This window comes from Trachypithecus francoisi, unplaced genomic scaffold (genome assembly GCF_009764315.1).
Source record: "Trachypithecus francoisi isolate TF-2019V2 unplaced genomic scaffold, Tfra_2.0 Lachesis_group8, whole genome shotgun sequence".
NCBI lineage: Eukaryota > Metazoa > Chordata > Mammalia > Primates > Cercopithecidae > Trachypithecus > Trachypithecus francoisi.
Window position 1 is genome coordinate 20,705,697 of NW_022681473.1, and position 18,983 is coordinate 20,724,679.

The 18,983-nt window shown below is 38.4% G+C and overlaps 1 protein-coding gene across 4 annotated transcripts in view; it reads right to left on the reverse strand.

The window, feature by feature from the left end:
* EXT2 (exostosin glycosyltransferase 2) overlaps positions 1-18,983 on the reverse strand; it is a 200,218-nt gene that overhangs the window by 64,893 nt on the left and 116,342 nt on the right. For all 4 annotated transcript variants that reach the window (XM_033207210.1, XM_033207209.1, XM_033207211.1 and 1 more), the window contains one exon: positions 11,527-11,693. In XM_033207210.1, coding sequence (XP_033063101.1) covers positions 11,527-11,693 — 167 coding nt within the window. The remainder of the gene's footprint in view (positions 1-11,526; positions 11,694-18,983) is intronic.

Sequence of the window (18,983 nt, forward strand, 5' to 3'; positions counted from 1 at the left end):
GTCTAATTCTAGGATATGTCATTTCTATTTTTCAGTTGTTGTAGTGAGAAGAGAAAAAGTGGGATCATTTATTAAGAATTGCAGATTCTAGGCTGGGTGCGGTGGTTCACACCTGTAGTCCCAGTACTTTGGGAGGCCGAGGTGGGCGGATCACCCGAGGTCAGGAGTTTGAGAACAGCCTGGCCAACATGGTGAAACCCCATCTCCGGTAAAAATACAAAAAATTAGCCGGGTGTGGTGGCAGGTGCCTGTAATCCCAGTTACTCAGGAGGCTGGGGCAGGAGAATCGCTTGAACCTGGGAGGCAGAGGTTGCAGTGAGCCAAGACTGTGCCATTGCATTCCAGCCTGGACAACAGAGTGGGAAAAAAAAAAAAAAGAATTGCAGATTCTATAATCTCTCCTACTCTCCTTGGATACACATATAGAGAGCCATAAGTTTTACTAATTCTGTTTAAAACATAAATGTTATACAGCATCTCAGCTCTGGAATTCTCCAGTTAGCGAAGCCCCCTCATCACTAATTAAATCTGAGCTATGGAGTAAGCTGGTCTTTTCTTTCTCCTTGGTTCTTCAATCCATTCAAACACTAAGTCTATAGATTTTCCACTAGCACAATCTCCAGTCTCTGCAACCTCTAAGTCATCCTGTGATCTGACAGCTTTTACCATATACTTCTCTACAAACCTACAACACCTCTTTTCTGCCTGTCACTTTAAACTTTTCAGTTGACCTCTTAGCCTGTGCCTCCACTGGCCCTCTATTAACCTAAGCAGCCTAGCTTCCACTGCTCACCAAAACAAAATTCCCACTCTGCCACATCGATATGCTGATGGCTCCCCTGTGCTACCACACACACCAAGCTCATTCTCCTTTGGTGTCTTTCTACTTGGTGCTTCCTGCACCAGGAAACCCCACTCAAAGATGGTTTTATGTTCTCATGAAAAAACTGGGGCATTCCATGCTATTTTGTGGTCTTCCATGGTTCTTTGAGAGTATTTACTTGTTACTACCTTGGGAAGTTGTGAAAAAAGTAATACAAATAAATTCTCACAATGTATTAACACCCAGGAGGTATTACCAGTGCTACCACCTACAGGATACCCAGGTTGTAAAAGGGAGAGCATCAGTATTTTGTGTGCCTAACAACACACAGTTGCTCTTGGTGAATTCCTATTCTCACATGAACAGGAATTCATTCACTGACTTTATAATGGATATTCTTAGCCAAGAGCATTTCACATCTCTCAGGTGAAAATGTTCAACACTTAAGTGTTACTAGTAATTTTTATGGTTGGAAATGAGGATCAAAGAATGAAAGAAAAAATAAATTCACAGATTCATACATTTAGCCAAGTCTCCATGGCTCATTTTCTGCCACATGTTTTAAACTGTCTCTCTCAAAGGTGGAGGAGGGGAGGAGGAATAAGTTGCTTTTTATTTCCCAGCTCTCAGATCTGAAATAAAAGCAGACAGCCTTGGAAAAAAAAATCAAACATTCAAGTAACACTATACGCTGCTACTGTTCCCCTAGGAGTCCCTCGCAAATGAGTATCAAGAACTCAATAGATACTTTCCTAGTAAAATACATAAACAGATAAATAAATTATCCGAGGCTGAAAAGAATTTCCACATCTGGTAGCTCACTAGAGCTTGTCAAACAAGTCAGAAACACGCAGGGCCAGAGAAGATCATTCCTAGCTCCTGATTTCAGGGCTGGAGAGAGAATGGAACATTTCCCAAAGCCCTTTGCCTTCCAACAGGAAATACGACCCATATAAACACACAAATAACCCCTCTGTTTTCTTCCAATTAAATAAATAATGATACCCGGTATTCGGTCCAAATGTCTGTGTGCTCAAGTCACAGATGCTGGAAGAAAACGGGCTTTCCTACACGGTCTAGCCTTTCATTCCCAAGAACTTGCTATGGTGTGCCTTTAAGGGTTATATTCAATGTATATTTAACACCCCAAAGAAGTAACTTAACCCCTGTGCCCTTCAGTTTTCTCAGCAAAAAAGCCTGAAGTGACAGGATGATCCTAAGATCTTCACATTCTGACACTGTTTCTTTTAAACAGAGCTTTCTGACTGGGGTGCTATGAATGGGTAATGAGCATGTAAAGATCCAATCCTCACTCATCAGCAGTGAGGCCTCGGGTGGGTCACATCTAGTGTGCCACAGCCTCGTCTGTGTATCCCAATATAGCGTATTGGCATCATCTATTTGTGCAATGATTTGACAAAGGATGGAGAAAGGACTATTGTGACTCTAATAACTTTCTCCTGGAGAGTGATTCTAGAGTTCACTATCAATTTGCAAGCTAATATTCAGGTAGATCTCCCCTCATCATTTATCTTACATCTCTTCCCTCTTACACTAGGCCCAAGTTTCTCTCATAGCTCTTGGAAGTGTGCAATCTGTGAACTGGCCTTTAATTACTGCTTTATGTTCCTTTAGCAAGACCTGGAGCCAGTTGCTTTAAAATGGTCTCTGTAAATCAATTCTTCCAACTCTTTAACATAAGCACTGCCTTAGGATGCCTTCACACTTGTGAAAAACATGCTGGAAGTCTAGGGCTTGAATCTACATGTTATTCCTCAATACAGGCATCGTTAGAATCCTGAACGAAGTAAGATCTGGTTCACCATATTCGGCTCTGTCTCCTCCATTAAAATAACTTCTTGATTTCTTTCTTCAATTTCAATATGTTGTTGGCTATCACCTGCAAATACACCCTTATCTTAACACACACAGTCTCTCTGTGTTCCACAAGAAAGTGAAGGAATCTGACATTTTTTTATGTGTTGAAGTTTGGTACTTTTCCACACAGAATCACACCTTACAGATCTGGCTGCACTTCTGATGGCTTAGAATCATTACACCCAAAGGGATCTCAGGAAGTCACTTGGTCTATTCTTCTGTGTCCAAGCAGAACTAGGAAAACCACTCTAAATGCTGGGGGATTGCAGGCTTCCTTTTCTTAAAAATTCCCAAATGGGAGACTGCTGTCTCTCCAGGCCTCTTAAAAATTCTTGGGGGCAACAGCTAAAAAGGTCTGCTGCATGATTTTTCTTTGATTCTCTTATAGTAAATACTGTATTTAAACCATTTTTACTTTTAAGTAGGATAATGAATTTAACTATTACAGAAATGATAAAAGCTACAGAAAAAAGAAGAAATAGAGACGCTTATTTCAGAGAACAAGCAAGGGCAAGGGGATATTTCGATTATGCTAAAGGTGCTGAGGTAGCTAGACTTACCTAACTGGCCTAGTAAGAACATTAAATCCACAGTGGCAGATGCGTCCTTTTTTAATCACACATCGAACATTTACCAAAATAGACCTTTCATGGGGCCACATAGTCTCAACAAATTCTAAAATAATAAAATCGTAGAGTATATTTTCTGACCACGGTAGAATCAAGCTGGAAATACGTAAGAAAACTATTAACTTAAACATTTGACAAAAATAAGCTATGTACTTTTATATAACTATGGGTCAAAGAAGATAATACAATGGAAGTCAGAAAATATTTTGAGCTTAAAGACAATAGAAATATGACACATCAAAATCTGGAAATGCACCTAAGGCAGCAACTGAAGAGTAATTTATAGCTTCATATGCATATATTAGAAAAACAAATATTGAACTCAATGAGCTGATCTATCAAGTCAAAAGGCTAGAAAACAACAGCAACGTAAATTCATCAAAGAAGAGAAAGAAATTAATCAAGAAAGGAGTAGTAATTAAATACAAAAAAAAGCACAAGAGAAAAATCAACAAAAATTAAAAGTTGAGGCCAGGTGGAGTGGCTCATGCCTGTAACTCCAGTGCTTTGGGAGGCTGAGGCAGGAGGATTGCTTGAAACCAGGAGTTCAAGACCAGCCCACAACAACATAGCAAGACCCCATCTACCAAAAAAAAAAAAAAAAAAATTAGTATAGTGGAACAATTCTGTAGTCCTAGCAACTGGGGAGACTGAGGCGGAAGAATCACTTGAGTCCAGGAGTTTGAATTTACAGTTAGCTATAATCGTACCACTGCACACCAGCCTGGGTGATGGAGTGAGACCCTCTGTCTTTAAAAAAAAAAAAAAAATTCAATTCTTTGAAAAGATTATAGATAAATCTCCAACAAGATTCATCAAGAAAGAGATAAAACAAAAATTGCCAGTATCAGGAATGAAAAAGAGTATATCATTCCAAATCTTACAGGCTTTAAACAATAAGAGAATATTATGAATGACTTTATACCAATACATTTTGTAATTTAGAAAAAATGAACAATTCCTTGGAAAATATGATTTATCAAAACCAACACAAGAAGAAAATCTGAATAGTATTAGAGATATTAAAGAAATTGAGTCTGTAGTAAATATGCAAGGGTGCTGGTTGGGAAGGAAGGGAACATGGAATGGATAGAAGAAAGTTACAAATATTAACTATGGTCTGGGGATCAAGCAACAGAAGCAAAGAATGTGGTACCTATGCATATTTTCTCCTTTCCTTATGTATATATACTTGGATATATAAACCAGTTTATTTTTCTTCTTTTCTAATTACTATTTGAAATAAGAAATATTGCTACAATTTATTCAGGTTATTCAATTTATGTAAATTTATGCTATTTATTATTTGCGTGTTTACAGTTGGTTCAGCTTCTTGAGTCTGTACATTTATGTCTCTTGCTAATTTGGGACGTTTTTAGCCATTATTTCTTCACATGTTTCTTCAGTCCCACATTCTTTCTCTTCTTCTGAAATTCTAATGACACAATATTATATCTTTTGTGATTGTCCCCCAAGTCCCTGAAGCTCTGTTCATTTTTCACCAATCTATTTCTTCTCTGTTGTTTACACTGGGGAATTCCTATTGATTTATCTTCAAGTTCTCCAGTTTTTTCTAGTTATCTCCATTCTCCTACTGAGCCCATCCAGTGGGTTTTCAATTTTAGGTATTATAATCAGTTTTGAAATTTCCATTTAGTTCTTCTTTATATCTTCTTTTTACTGAAACTTTCGTTTTTCATTTGTTGTAACAGTACTCATAATTGCTTATTAGAGCCTTTTTTGTGATAACCTTTTAAAAATCTTTATCAGATAATTCCAACATCTGTGTCATCTTGTTGGCATCTGTTAATTATCTTTTCTCATTGAAGTTGCAATTTTCCTGGTTCCTGGTATGATGAGTAATTTTGGAACACTCTGATTATTGCTATAAGATGCTGGATCTGTAAATTTTCTCTGTTGGTGTTTTCCACCTCACTAATTTAGCATTTACCTTGCTTCCTTCCTTCTACTTGCTTTGAGTTTAATTTACTCTTCTTTTTCTAGGTTCTTAAAATGGAATGAACTTTTGATGACTGTTTTAGACTTCTTTGTATAAGCATTTAATGCTATAATTTTCCCATAAGCACTGCTTTAGCTGCATCCCCAAATTTTTTTCCCAGTTTTGAAAGAGTTTACTTACAATAAAAACTATCAATTTTAAAGGTATAATTCATTGAGTGCTGACAAGTGTATATAATGATATAACCACCACCATATCATAATATAAAACATTTCCATCACCTGAAAAGCTCCTTCTTGCTTTTTTGTGGTCGATCCCATCCCCCAGCCCTGCAATGTAGTTTTTTCTACTCTAGAATTTCATATACATGGAGTCATACAGTCAGTAGCCTCCGACCTCTGACTTTGTTCACTTAGCATAACACTTCTGAGATTTATCCATGTTGCTGCATGTATCCATTTCTTTCTTTTTATTGCTGTGTAGTACTCCCCTGTATAGATATTTCACATTCTGTTTATCCATTACCAGCTGATGTTTCTAGTTGAGGGATCTTATAAGGATAAGTCTTTATGTAGACATATGTCTGCACATATTTATTTCTTTTGGAAGCTGGGTCATATAAAAAATGTTTTATATGCCAAAGTGTTTTCTAAATTGGTTGTACCAGTTCACATTTTCACTAGTAATGTATGAGTTCAAGTTGCTCCACAGCCTCATCAATACTCAGTATTGTCATTCTTTTTAATTTTACTTATAGCCATTCTAGTGGAGATATAGTGGTAAACTCACTGTGCTTTTATTTTAAAATTGCTGTAATGACTATGATGTTGAGGACTTTTTTGTGTGTTATCTTTATCTCTATATCATCCTTTATTTACTTATTTATTTATTTTTATTTTTATTTTTATTTTTTGTTTGAGATGGAGTCTCACACTGTCACCCAGGCTGGAGTGCAATGGTGCGATCTTGGCTCATGGCAACCTCTGCCTCCCAGATTCATGTGATTCTCCTGCCTCAGCCTCCCGAGTAGCTGGTATTACAGGCTCACACCACCACACCCAGCTAATTTTTTGTATTTTTAGTGGAGATGGGGTTTCAGCACATTGGCCAGACTGGTCTCAAACTCCTGACCTCATGATTCACCTGCCTCAGCCTCCCAAAGTGCTGGGATTACAGGTGTGAGCCACCATGCCCAGCCTATATCATCTTTTAAAAAATGCTTGAAGCAGTAATGTTTGCTCAACCCACCCTTTCCCCCTCTGTTTAATCCTATTCCGCTTTTTAAAAAAGTTATTCTTATTGGCAAGTAATAATTGTATATATTTATGGGGTACAATGTGATAGCTCCATACACATACACATTGTAGATAAGCAAATCAGACTAATCCATCACCTTGCATACTTATTTCTTTGTGGTGGAAAAATTTAAAATCCATTCTTTTAGCAATATTGAAATATAATATATGTCATTATTAACTATAGTCACCTTACTGTGAATAGATCACCAGAACTATTCCTCCTCTCTAACTGAAACTTTATACCTTTTGACCAATATTTCCCCTTTACCCGCCTTTCTCTCCAACGTCTGGTAACCACCATTCTACTCTTTACTTCAACGAGGTCAGACTTTTAGATTCTACATTTAGTGAGATAATACAATATTTGTCTTTTTGTGCCTGCCCTCTAGATAGCATAATGTCCTCTAGATTCATTCATGTTGTCACAAATGATAAAATTTCATTCTTTTTTCGAGCTGAATAGTATTCCATTGTGCATATGTATCACATTTTCTTTATCCACTCATCTGTTTATGGATACTTAGGTTGATTCCATATCTTGGCTATTGTGAACAACGCTGCAATGAATATGAGAGTGCAGATATCTCTTCAATATACTGATTTCAATTCCTTTGGATATATACCCAGAAGTGGGGTTGCTGGATCATATGGCAGTTCTATTTTTAGTTTTTTAAGGAACCTCCATACTGTTTTCCAAAACGGTTGTATCAATTTACATTCCCACCAAGTGTACAAGGCCATACATGTGTGGTCCATTTCTAAACTCTTTATTCTGTTTCATTGTCCTATATATCTAAATTTATCCCAATACTACCATGTCTTGATTACTGTAGCTTTATAGCAAGTTTGAAAATAAGGAGTGTAAGTCCTGCAACTTTGTTATTTTTTTTTAATTGCTTTGACTTTTTCAGGTCTGATGCACTTCCATTTCAATTTTAGCTTGTCAATTTCAATAACGAAAAGCCTTCTGGGATTTTGATTGGATTTCTTTGAATCTATACAATTTGGGGAGAATTTACATGGTAACAATACTGAGTCTTTGGATCCACAAGCATGCTATATCTTTCCAATTATGAAGTTGTTCTTCAATTTCTCTTGGCAACATTTTTTAGGTTTCACTAAACATATCTGGCACAGGTTTTGTTAAATTTTTCAAGTATTTCAGTTTTTATGCTACTGCTAGAGTATAAGTAACTTTTCTTGTAGCTTTTTGGAAATATAGCTGACATACAATAGTTATTTAAAGTGTATAATTTGACATGTTTTAGCATCTGTATACACCAGTAAAACCATTACCCCAATTAAAATAATGAACATATCCATTTCCCCTAAAAGTTTTTTGTACCCCTCTGTTATTCGTCCCTCCTGCCCTTTACAGCCTGACCCTTCCCACTTACCTTCCAGGCAACCACTGATCTTTCTATCTCTAGGGTTAGTTTGCACTTTCTAGAATTTCATATATATATGGAATCATAAAGTATGTTCTCTTTTTCATCCTGCTTCATTAACTTAGCATAATTATTTTGAAAAATGTTCACATTGTTGCATGTATCAATAGTTACTTCTTACTTATTACTGAGCCATATTCTACTCTATGAATGCATCACAATGTTTATCCAGTCAACTGTTGATAGACATTGTTTTATTTTCTCCAGTTTTTGCCTATTACAAATAAAAGCTGCTTTCAATGTTAGCGTACAAGTATTTGTACAGACATATGTTGTCATTTCTCTAGGGTAAATACCCATGGGAAGAATGGCTGGTCATAAGGTAGATGTATGTTTAACATTTTAAACTCCAAACTGTTTTCCAAAATGGATGTAACCAGATTATGGATCATGGTAAAGTGGAAGGGCATACAGGCCAGAATAATCTTTTCTATATCTTTCATATGTAGGTTGGTAAGGGAGATTTGTTCATTAATCAAATGTTACCGAATTAACTACTGAATGCAACGAACTGGGTTAGGCACAGAGGACATAGCAATGAATAAGACAGCCATGGTTCCTGCCGTTTGCTGCTTACATTCCAGAAGGAAAAACAGACACTATAACAACATAGTTCACAATTATTTGCTCACAAAGACATACAGAGTGCTCTGAACCCAACCTGACTGGGGACTCTCTGAAAGCTTCTTTGAGATAGTAACAGCCGAGCTGAGTGTTGAAGGATGAGTAGAGATTAACAAGACAGATATAATCCCAAGGGACTGTGATAACACCACAAAATAGTAGTTCTGGGATCCAATATAACTACCCTAGGATGTAAATATTTACTTATTTATTCCCTTAATCAGTTAGGCCTGCTCCCAATTCCTGCATGAAAATCAATCCTAGGCTTCAGCATAAAAAGCAGGATCTAGGAGCATCATGATCTTTTGTCTCTTGATTCAACACTAAACTGAGTCCCTTCTTCAAGATAGAAATAAATGTCCCTACTGAATAATGAAAACAACAATCTCTTTCATAGTAGAATCTCTTTCATCATAGTAGAATCATGAATGGAATAATGAAAATAGCAGTAATCATAATGATAACAGCAGCAGCAGCTAACATGGTATCTGTAAAGTGTACAATCTACTGTCCATCACACAGGAGGTATACTTACTGCCCTTTGGTGCTTACATTCTAAAAGGAAAAAAAGACTAAACAACATAGTTCACCATTATGTGCTCACAAAGAGGTACAGAGTGCTCTGAACCCAACCTAGACTGGGGAATCTCACTTTCCATGTGGGAGGCACTATGTAATTTCATCCAATGCAAATAATAACCTCATGAAGTAGATACTGTCATTACCATTTTATATAAGAATGAACTATGTTCCAGAGAGATTAAATAACCTGTTCATCATCATAAATCGGTCAGTGATAGAGCAGGAATTTAGGCACAGAGGCCCTAAAGCACCAATGGTAGGGGTACGTAAAAAAAGTATTTGTTTGCCTTAGAGTCAAAATAATTTTGTGACAGGCAAATGATATGCTGATGACTGTAAGTACTACTTCTGAGGACCACTGATCTCAGGCAAATGTCACTCACAGTAAAAATCCTCAGAGAAGACAGCACAGTGTCAGAAAAATTTGGATTTAAATCCCAATTCTTCCACTTATTAGCTGTGTGACTACAGGCAAGTTATCTAACCTTACTTAGTCTCAGTACAGAATGAGAAAAACATACCTGCTTTGCAGGCCTGGGCCAAGATCATAAGTAATGTATGGAAACACTCAGGACGTTGACAGGAACATAGTAAGTTGTATATACAAGGTTGTTATCAAAGTTGTTCCTTCCATAGCGTCTGGAGATTCTGACTAACAGAGATAAGAAAGCTTCCTGGTTTCACTCTTCTAATAATTATTTCTTTAGAGGTAATATGGAATCAAACACAAGTAATCAGAGGAAAGAGGTAAAGATTCGAGTTCAGTCCCTTTAAGCGCTGCAAAACTTCCTCTCGTTAACATATCCTTAGTTGCCTAAAACAAACTCAGGGTTGAAAGAAATCATAGGAATACATTTAGCCCAGCCTTCTTTTAGTAGTCTTCCTTTAGACCAACTGAAAATACTAAAGAGACAGCACTCTGTCCATCTTGGCCATGTCGTTTTGAACATTCCTTTTTTCCACCTCTCTTTTGCCACAAAAATAAACAGATGAGTAGCATTTGAAGCCATTATGTGCAATGAAGAGAGAAATCACTGGCAAAAAAAAAAAAAAAATTGTCTTTTTGCCATGACTTGACTAGAAAAACAAGTAGGCAATTTGTTTTTAAAATGGGAATAATAGTATACTAAATATCATCCAACACCCTAGACACTATGCTGTAAAAGTCATCTCTTACGAATAAAAATAAATCCAAAAAGATGAATGTATGTTTTATTAGCTACTCTCATGCCTTTCATTGGCCAGTAACTACATCACCCAGGGCATTATATATCAATCTATTTCATAACAATTTCTTTTACACTCAAATGAAGTTACATTTTTTTAAAAACCTGGGAAAACTTGAGCTTTTAATTTTTGGTGGTGGTGGTAGTGTCGGGGGCAGTGGATTCCTCTTCCTTTCCCTTAAAATCCACCTTCAATTTAAGTGTTTAAAAATACATTTCTATAATAAATACATGTACTAAATATAGCTTCATTAAAAAAAAAAGTATGATTTAAGAACCCCAAATTCAACAAATCCTCAGTTAACCAAAGAAAATGGTTACCTCGCTCCCCTTTCCCCTGACCCAGCTATAGCTAAATGACTTGAACACTCTGCGTGCTTAAGTCTGATACCACCTCTACCCCCAGCCGCAGGCCTCCGCCTGTCGTCATCATGCATCTCACGTACACCCTGACAGGGCCCATCAATTCCTATTGCTTTTCACCAGGCCTCGACTCTGGCACTTTCCCCTGGGGAGACCTTTACTGGTCTCCATACTTAACCCTTGAACCCAGCCTAATCCATCAGCCTCATTGAATAAACGGTGATAGGGAATGTTTCTCCCTAAAGACAGGCAGCCAGCCTCTCCACTTAAAACTCAGAAAGAAAGCCATCAACAGGGTCTGCTTTGTTTGTCAGTGTCGCCAGCTTCTTCACTTATTGATGTTTTTATTGTTGCAGTGCCCAGCTGCTTGAGTCAAGGGAAGTGGTATTCAAGGAGACATCAATTAAGTGCTTGTTAAATGCTATAGATGCTCTTTTGAAATTGTCCCCTGGGACTCTCCTTGGGAGTTCCCAAAACCAGTGGAGGGCACAGTTGCCATTTTGGAATAGGGTTTCTCCAGTGCTTCACAGAACAGCTTCATAACCCACACTCTTATGCACACCTTTTGGACTCTACTAGCAGATTTTAGGAATTCTGACTTTCAAGAAGGAAATATAATACTCTTTTTTAGGAAAGACAAGCAGTCATAGAAAGTAATATTAAACATATAAACATACTGTGTAAAACCTCCTTACCTCATAACCAAATTGCAGCTCGTCAGAGGTCAGCATAATGATATCATCATCAATGGCCAGAACTGCTTCCGTCTCGATTTCATCATAAGGGAAGAAACGGTTACTTAACTTGTTTTCAGCAGTCCTCACAACTTTTAATGGAACCCGGATTTTGGGCCAGAGAGAATCTGGAAAAAGGGAAAAAGTAGTTACTATTCTCTTAATTTTATGAGGAGATAAAGTAGTAAAAGCACGACATCACAAATGAGATAGAAGAATCAACTTCTATACATGGCTCTCATCAAATCCAAAGGTACAACTGTGCCAGGGGAGATTCTCACAGATGCATCTTTATTATGATAAAAACTACATATACTGTACATACACACACACATATACAACACATATACACACATACAATATACATACATATTTATCCTCTCTGAATCCTTGTAACATTACTAATTCTCAATACTGTCCTAACTAGAATGAACAAACTGGCTTCAACTCACAATTGAGAGGCAGAGAAGCCAAACGACTCGACCAAGGTCACAATGACAGGAAGAAAAATAAAGTCTGCATTACCTCATTCTCAGGATCAAGACTTTAACATCAGAACTCTACCCACCTCTGCTAAATACTCTGTAAAATACTTCTAGGTAAGTATATCCTAGCTGAAAACTTGCCTGCAGCTGTTCTAGGAAATACAGTGTATGTGCTGAAGATGTCTGCCCCGACGTACCCACCTCCATCATGCAATCAAACAGCTTTCAGTGCCGCTAAAATCCACCCCTCATCAAAGTATGTTTCATTGAATGAGTGTAGCTTCCTTAACTCAGCACTGTATCCCCCTTCCCCTGACTCACTAGGTTGGGTTTCTCATCATGAGCAATTTACAAAGTAAATATCAAATTTCTAGGTCCAATTATGTGGGATTTTCTAGTATACTAAAGAAGCACCAACCCATAACTTGCCTTGTATTTTTTTCCCATTCTACTTTATGAAATGACTGGAGTAATTGAACCACAGGTTCTTTGTTTTAAAATGTTGCATTTAGCAGAGCATGAAATTCAAACTTCTTTGGTACAGCACCCATGTCCATAGATCTCAGAGCGCAGTTTGTTCGTTACACATTTATCAAACAAGAATAGGAAGGCTAGGTATCATACTGCTTTCAAAAAGTCTATCATGGCATTGTAGAAAAATCTCATTTTTGTGGGTCTTGAAGTCCCAAAGCGCTCATGGCCACTCCAAAGTCACCATAATGAAGGAGAAGTATGATACAGGGAAAGTCAGTAGGGAAAAGCTGTCTTAACTGATTGCATATAAAATGCTTTACTTCTGCATAGTTGTAATATAACTGTTTGTAGAACACACTGTTGAGGCACACCCAGGGTCTTGGAAGGGGCCTGTGCAAGTGAGAGGCTTTGTAGTCAAGGAAGAGATTCATGGTCTTAAAATAAACTTGTGGCACAGAGCCTAAAAGAGAGTGGTCAGCTCCAAAAAGTGTGTTTGGGAAAGGGCTGAATCCATGACCAAAGAAATAACCCTATGGGCCACTGCCTTTTCATCAATATCAACAGTTAATTATAGTTAATTCTTGGCACATAATCGATAAATATCTTTGGAATAATGCATGAACACATGACTGAAAGACTGGAGGCCTGAATTCTGCATTATCTATGGGATCTTAAGCAAGTCCACTCTTCTCAGGACAAGAATAAGCAGAGGGAAAGGGAGAAGTGGACTTTGTTAAGCAACTAATATATGCCAGATGCTTTACAGATGCACTGTCATTCAATCCTCCTGACAACCTTATGAGGCAGGAATTATTTACAAAGTAGTATTTTCATGGCTCAGAGAGGTTAATTAACCTGCCCAGTGATACACAGAAAATAATAAGGCTAGTATTTGAACTTAAGTCTGTTTAGCATTAAAAGACCAACAAGGACCTGCAGTTTCAGAATCCCATGTTTCTCTGGATCTGGAACAAAACTAGTAAGGTTCAATCACTTTCTCCAGCAATCATTCTTATTCTTGCTTGATCCCTACTTCCTATATCAGATAAATAAAATCCCTGTCATACAACTACCATTCCCAAATCCTTATAAAACATGAATACATTGTAACAGTGGTCCTCAACCTTTTTGGCACCAGGGACCAGTTCTGAGGAAGAACATTTTTCCATGAATAGGGGGGAAGGTGGGGCGGGGATGGTTTTAGGATGAAACTACTCCACCTCAGATCATCCAGCATTAGATTCTCATAAGGGGGCGCAACCTAGATCCCTGCATGAGCAGTGCACAATAGTGTTCTCGCTCTAGTGAGAATCTAATGCTGCCGCTGATCCTACAGGAGGCGGAGTTCAGGCGGTACCACCGCTCCTCTTGCTGTGCAGCTCGGTTCCTAACAGGCCATAGATGGTTTCGGGTTCATGGCCCGGGGTTGGGGACCCCTGTACCGTAACATCTAAAATGAAGGAGGTTATAGCCCTACCTACCAGACCAGTGGTTTTCAGAACTTTTGGTTTCAGAATCCCTTTATGCTCTTAAAAGTTACTGAAAATCCCAAAGAGATTTTGTTTATATAGGATATGCACACACATGTGCGTGCACGTGTGCACAAACACACACATAAACACCCTACTTACTATATTAGTAATTAAAACTGAGGAAATTTTAAAACATGAAATACATGAAAATATACAAGCACACATTCCATTAGCTGTGGGAAATGATGTTACTCATGACATGTAGATTCTGGAGAACTCTACTGTACATTTGTGAGAGAATAAAAGAAGTGGAAAGATAAATAATGACTAAATGTGATTACGAAAATAATTTCCATGTCCTGGATCTCCTGAAAGGAACTCAGGGATGTTCAGGGTACCCAGATTACACTCAGAAAACAGAGTTAGACTCTGTTCAGATTTGGGTACCACAACGTTAAGAGAAGTACCAACAAGCCCAGAAAATAGTTGAGAAGAAATAACAAAGACAGTGCAGGCATCTGTATCCAGGCTTTCTATAGAATGCTTAAAGAAATGAAGTGTGCCACTTATTACTTTATTGCCTCTCAGTTTCAACTGTAGTCATCATTGCCCTGTTAGTGATAGCCGAACTGGACCCTGCAATCATCTCTCCTTTGCCAGCTGGCATGGCGTCACACTGTGTCAGTACAGGGCACTGAAGGGCCAGTGCAGTGCGTGGGGGTGGCTTTCTTCCTGGTTCTGGTTCTGGTATACCTTTTATACTTCTTGCTCCAGTAGTGCCTGGCCAGCAGACAGGCAGGCAGGCAGGCAGGGACACTTGTCTCTAGCAAGTGTAAGTAGCACCTCTTCCCTGGAGCGGCTTCCCAGCAGGTTCTAGCACACCCTAACAGGCTTCCCAGTGAATTTAACAGCACCCCTCCAAGCAGCTTCCCAGCAAGTTCTGTGGATGCCCCACCAGCAACTCAGCCAAAATTCTCCCTGTGGGTAGCTCCAGGTGAACTCCACTAAAGCCCTAGCCAGTTTCCCAGCAAGTTCAATAACACTTCTGGGGCAGATTCCTGTTGAATTCTATGTGTAGATGAGGGCATGATTGGGTTTCCTGCTTGTCAACTTTGGCCTGTGGCACTTCAGTAAACTTTACTAATCCAGTGGGTGTGATTAGTAAGGTGTGAATCTCAGATCTAGCTGGGGAAGGGGCTCTCCCAAGTTTATTTTCTATAATCTTTAGAGTTCTCTTTACCCTTTAGTAGGCAAATCCTGTTACTAGTTAATAATTCTTCATATTAAATTTTTCCTGTTCAAATTACCATGCGGTTTCTGTCTCCTAAATGAACCTTGACTAATATTCTTGGGATATCAGAAAGACTATCAAATGAAAAGGTAATTGTTCTCTATGGCCTCTAGAGTTAGAAGCATGACAAATGGAAGGGTAGAAGTTACAGGGAAACTGATTTAGACTTAAAATAGGTAAGAACTTCCTGATGGTATAAACTGTTCTAAGACGTGTTGCGTTCAGCAGCACAATGTGCCCTTTTACTTCAAACGCACTAACTTAGGTCAGATTTCTACTTGATATCAGGTGGAAACTAAACAAGATGCCTCTACGGCCTTAGGACTCCATGAGGCAGCAAACATCACAGAAAAAACACAGTCTTTGGAAACAGCTTCAGATCCCAGGTCTACCACTTACTTGTCATGTGACCTTGAACAAGTTAAACACCCTGAGCCTGCTTCTTCAACTACGAAGAAGGAATAACGACGCCACCATCTTGACATGATTGACTGTGAGGATGAATGGGAAAGTATTCAGCAACACAGTGCCCAGCACACTGGCGGTAGTCACTAAATGTTAGCCATGCTGTCTCTGGAAAGTCTATGTCTACCTACAGAACCAGAGCATTTTTTTGAACCCTAGGTAGCAGTGTCAAAGTGGTACATTTGAGATCTGGTACAATCCAGTGGTATACCCCTGGCTCAGGCCTTCCATATCCATTTTGAGAGAAGCAAGATCCCTGACATGAATCCTCTAAACTCTCACACGCTAATAAAACAAAAGAATATGGAACTTTGGTCATGTTAATTCCACAAGACAACAAACAGCTCCTCTTTCCACTATGCAGAGAAACTAGGCTAGCTACTTTGATTAAGTATGAACATACTTCTACACTGGATGGAATCTGGACTTACAATTGGGGAATGTGTATAGCATATTCAACCCATAGGCAGCTTTCCACACTGTTCATCTATATATGTCCAAATAATTACCTGAGACCATGTCCACAAAGAACTAACTTGCCTCTGTGAAGTCTTTGAAGGGGAGGTTTTAGAGAGCAATGAAGACCCAGGAGGATGATATGGGGTGCAGGTAGAAATATAGACTGAATCATGGCTTTTTAAGATATATAGTTACTTTTCCCTGTTGCAAGTTAGATCTGAGTAGTCAAAAGTCGGCTTTGGCAAAAGGCGTCTCCATTTTAGTGATCAGCTATCTGTGGACCATCACTACCACCAGACAGGACTCTAAATAGAATTCTCAGTTTTGTGTTTTCCCTTTGTCAAATTAAATGGCCTCCATGAAAGAGAAGTAGCATTCTCTCAGGCTTCTGACAGTATTCCTTTCGTGGAGGCCAGAAATGAGAGGGCAGCAATCAAAGAACAAGCATTAAAATCATATCCTGCCTTTAGATAATCCTGATATGGAATTTTGATTCTGGAAAGGTAACCTTTAAAAAAATCAGGACTGGAGCAGTAGAAGGAGAAGGGAGCATGAGGTAGGAAAGAAAAATATATGTGAAAAAGAAAAGAGGTTTTTTTCCTTCCCATTAGTCTTTTCAAAAAAATAGATTTACTTTTCTGTCTCTCTGAGTCCCTGACAAGGATCTAGTTCTTATATATGATCCCAAATCAAAGAACTGACAACACATGATGATTTTCCTACAACTAAACGGTAATCTAAATAGACATTGGGGGGGTGGGGGCTTAGTGCAAAGGGCGTGAGCTTTGGATCTAGAAAGATCTGTGTTGATTTCTGACAAATTACTAATCTGAGTTTCATTTTCCTTATTTTTGTAAAATGGGGATAATAATAGCTTCCTTGCAGGCTTGTCCTAAGGTCTAGAGATAATAAGCATGTAGCACAGTTCCTATTCCTAGGATTTAAAAAGTATATAATATGGTTACATCATTATCATCTTCACAAATGGATTCTTGTGAAGTCCTATGAACTTCACTTCTCTACTGATAACATGAAGAGGTCTAGACAAAGGATATGGGGGTGACCCCTAGAATGCAGACAGAAACTGTGTCATAGCTAGAAATCTTCAGGCCTAACTTCTATTGCTTAGCCTAAATGGGGTCTTGTTTCCTTACTCCTTTAAATTCTAAATGAAACAGCATGCCCTTGTATCTTATGTCTCATCCTGTGAACCTATAACAGACAAAATAGAAATGTCAGCTTCCATTCATACAAAGTAGCCTGAAAAATAAGATTTTTCAAATGCATTGCAGAATTTATGAAAAACAAACAGCTGAGCTAGGTGACCTGATAACTTCACAGTATGAGCTTTAGTCCAGCTCAAAGGAGAAAAAGAACTCCTTGTGTTATGGATTTCTTTTTTTAAGTACATTGATTAACGGTTTTCTCCATGTTGGATGCCAAGAGAAATGTGAGCAAAGACATTTTTCTCCAACTTGGCAAAGGTACTACAAAATGGTCAGGTTAACTGAAGATGACCCCAAGTCCATCCTGCCAATCACTATCATAAATACAACCACAGATTCACAAAATAAATTATCAGATTATCTCCATACGAACCTTAAGCCTACTTCAGAATTGCCTGAGTTGCTGGTGTACAGCTGGTCTCATGAACCAACTCCCCGCAGTCCTAGAACTTGGCTCACAAGGAAGGTGGCTGCTGTTTTTACTCCCCTGTTGACCATTCTGGGTTGCTGACATGCTCAGCGAACCCCACCCTGCCTGCTAGGACTATGCAAATCACAATCTGAAGCTGGGGGGCTCCTGATATTCATACAAATTTAAAACTAAAGTCAGTTAAAAGAAGAAAGGCAGTAGCCTGCCTTTTCTTCTGACAAAGCACAAAATCAACGTGATGAAAGCTCACTGGAAATTTCAATTGCCTAGTCTAAGTATTTACTTAAACTTAAAACCCAGAAATTTGGACTTAAGTGTAACCAAAAGAAAAAAGTATTTGGCTGGGTTGGAGAATGAAAAAAAAAAAAAAAAAAGTAGGAAGGCGGGTAGATTTCTGCCTACACAAATCCTCCCAGCAGCAGACATGGTAACCACAATATTTATTTTAGTAAATGTAGAGAAAGTGAAAAACATCACTTTTGCCTCTAATATTTCAAAGACTTGGATTTGCTTTTTTATATATATATATAATATATATGTTACTAATGCTGTATGTGAAAAATCAGATGCCTTTGCTGGCATGCGGACCAGAGCTGACAGCCTCATTTACCAACTGAACAAACACCCCACAGAAGATTAAACATGGTTCATGTTCTCCCCAAACAACCACATAGCCAGAGCCAGAGCCCTGACCTAAAAACCACTGTTAGAAAAAAGCCAGTCCAGTCACTACACGTGTCAAAATTAGGGCCTCATCAGTTAAGGGCTCTTTTTCCTCCCTAGAGTCAAAGTCTTTTAAAAATAAACTAAAGTCCTGGTCATAAAATTAACCACTACATTTTAGCAGGGTCTTACCAAAAATTAAAACTGAACACCCAACTCCAAAATCTGGGCTCCTGCTACACTGCCTTTAGTTGGGCCAGTGTAGAGGCTTAGATCAAGAAGGAAAAAAAAAGTTATCCTTTCTCACAGTTTGCAATGATACCTTCCCAAAAGAAGTGACACAAATTCACAATAAATAACTCACCTTATGCCTAAAGTGGCTAACCAGGAGTTATAAGGAGAAGCCTCTTTTGCATTTAGCACTATAATTTGCAACTCTGCCTTTCAGGCAGG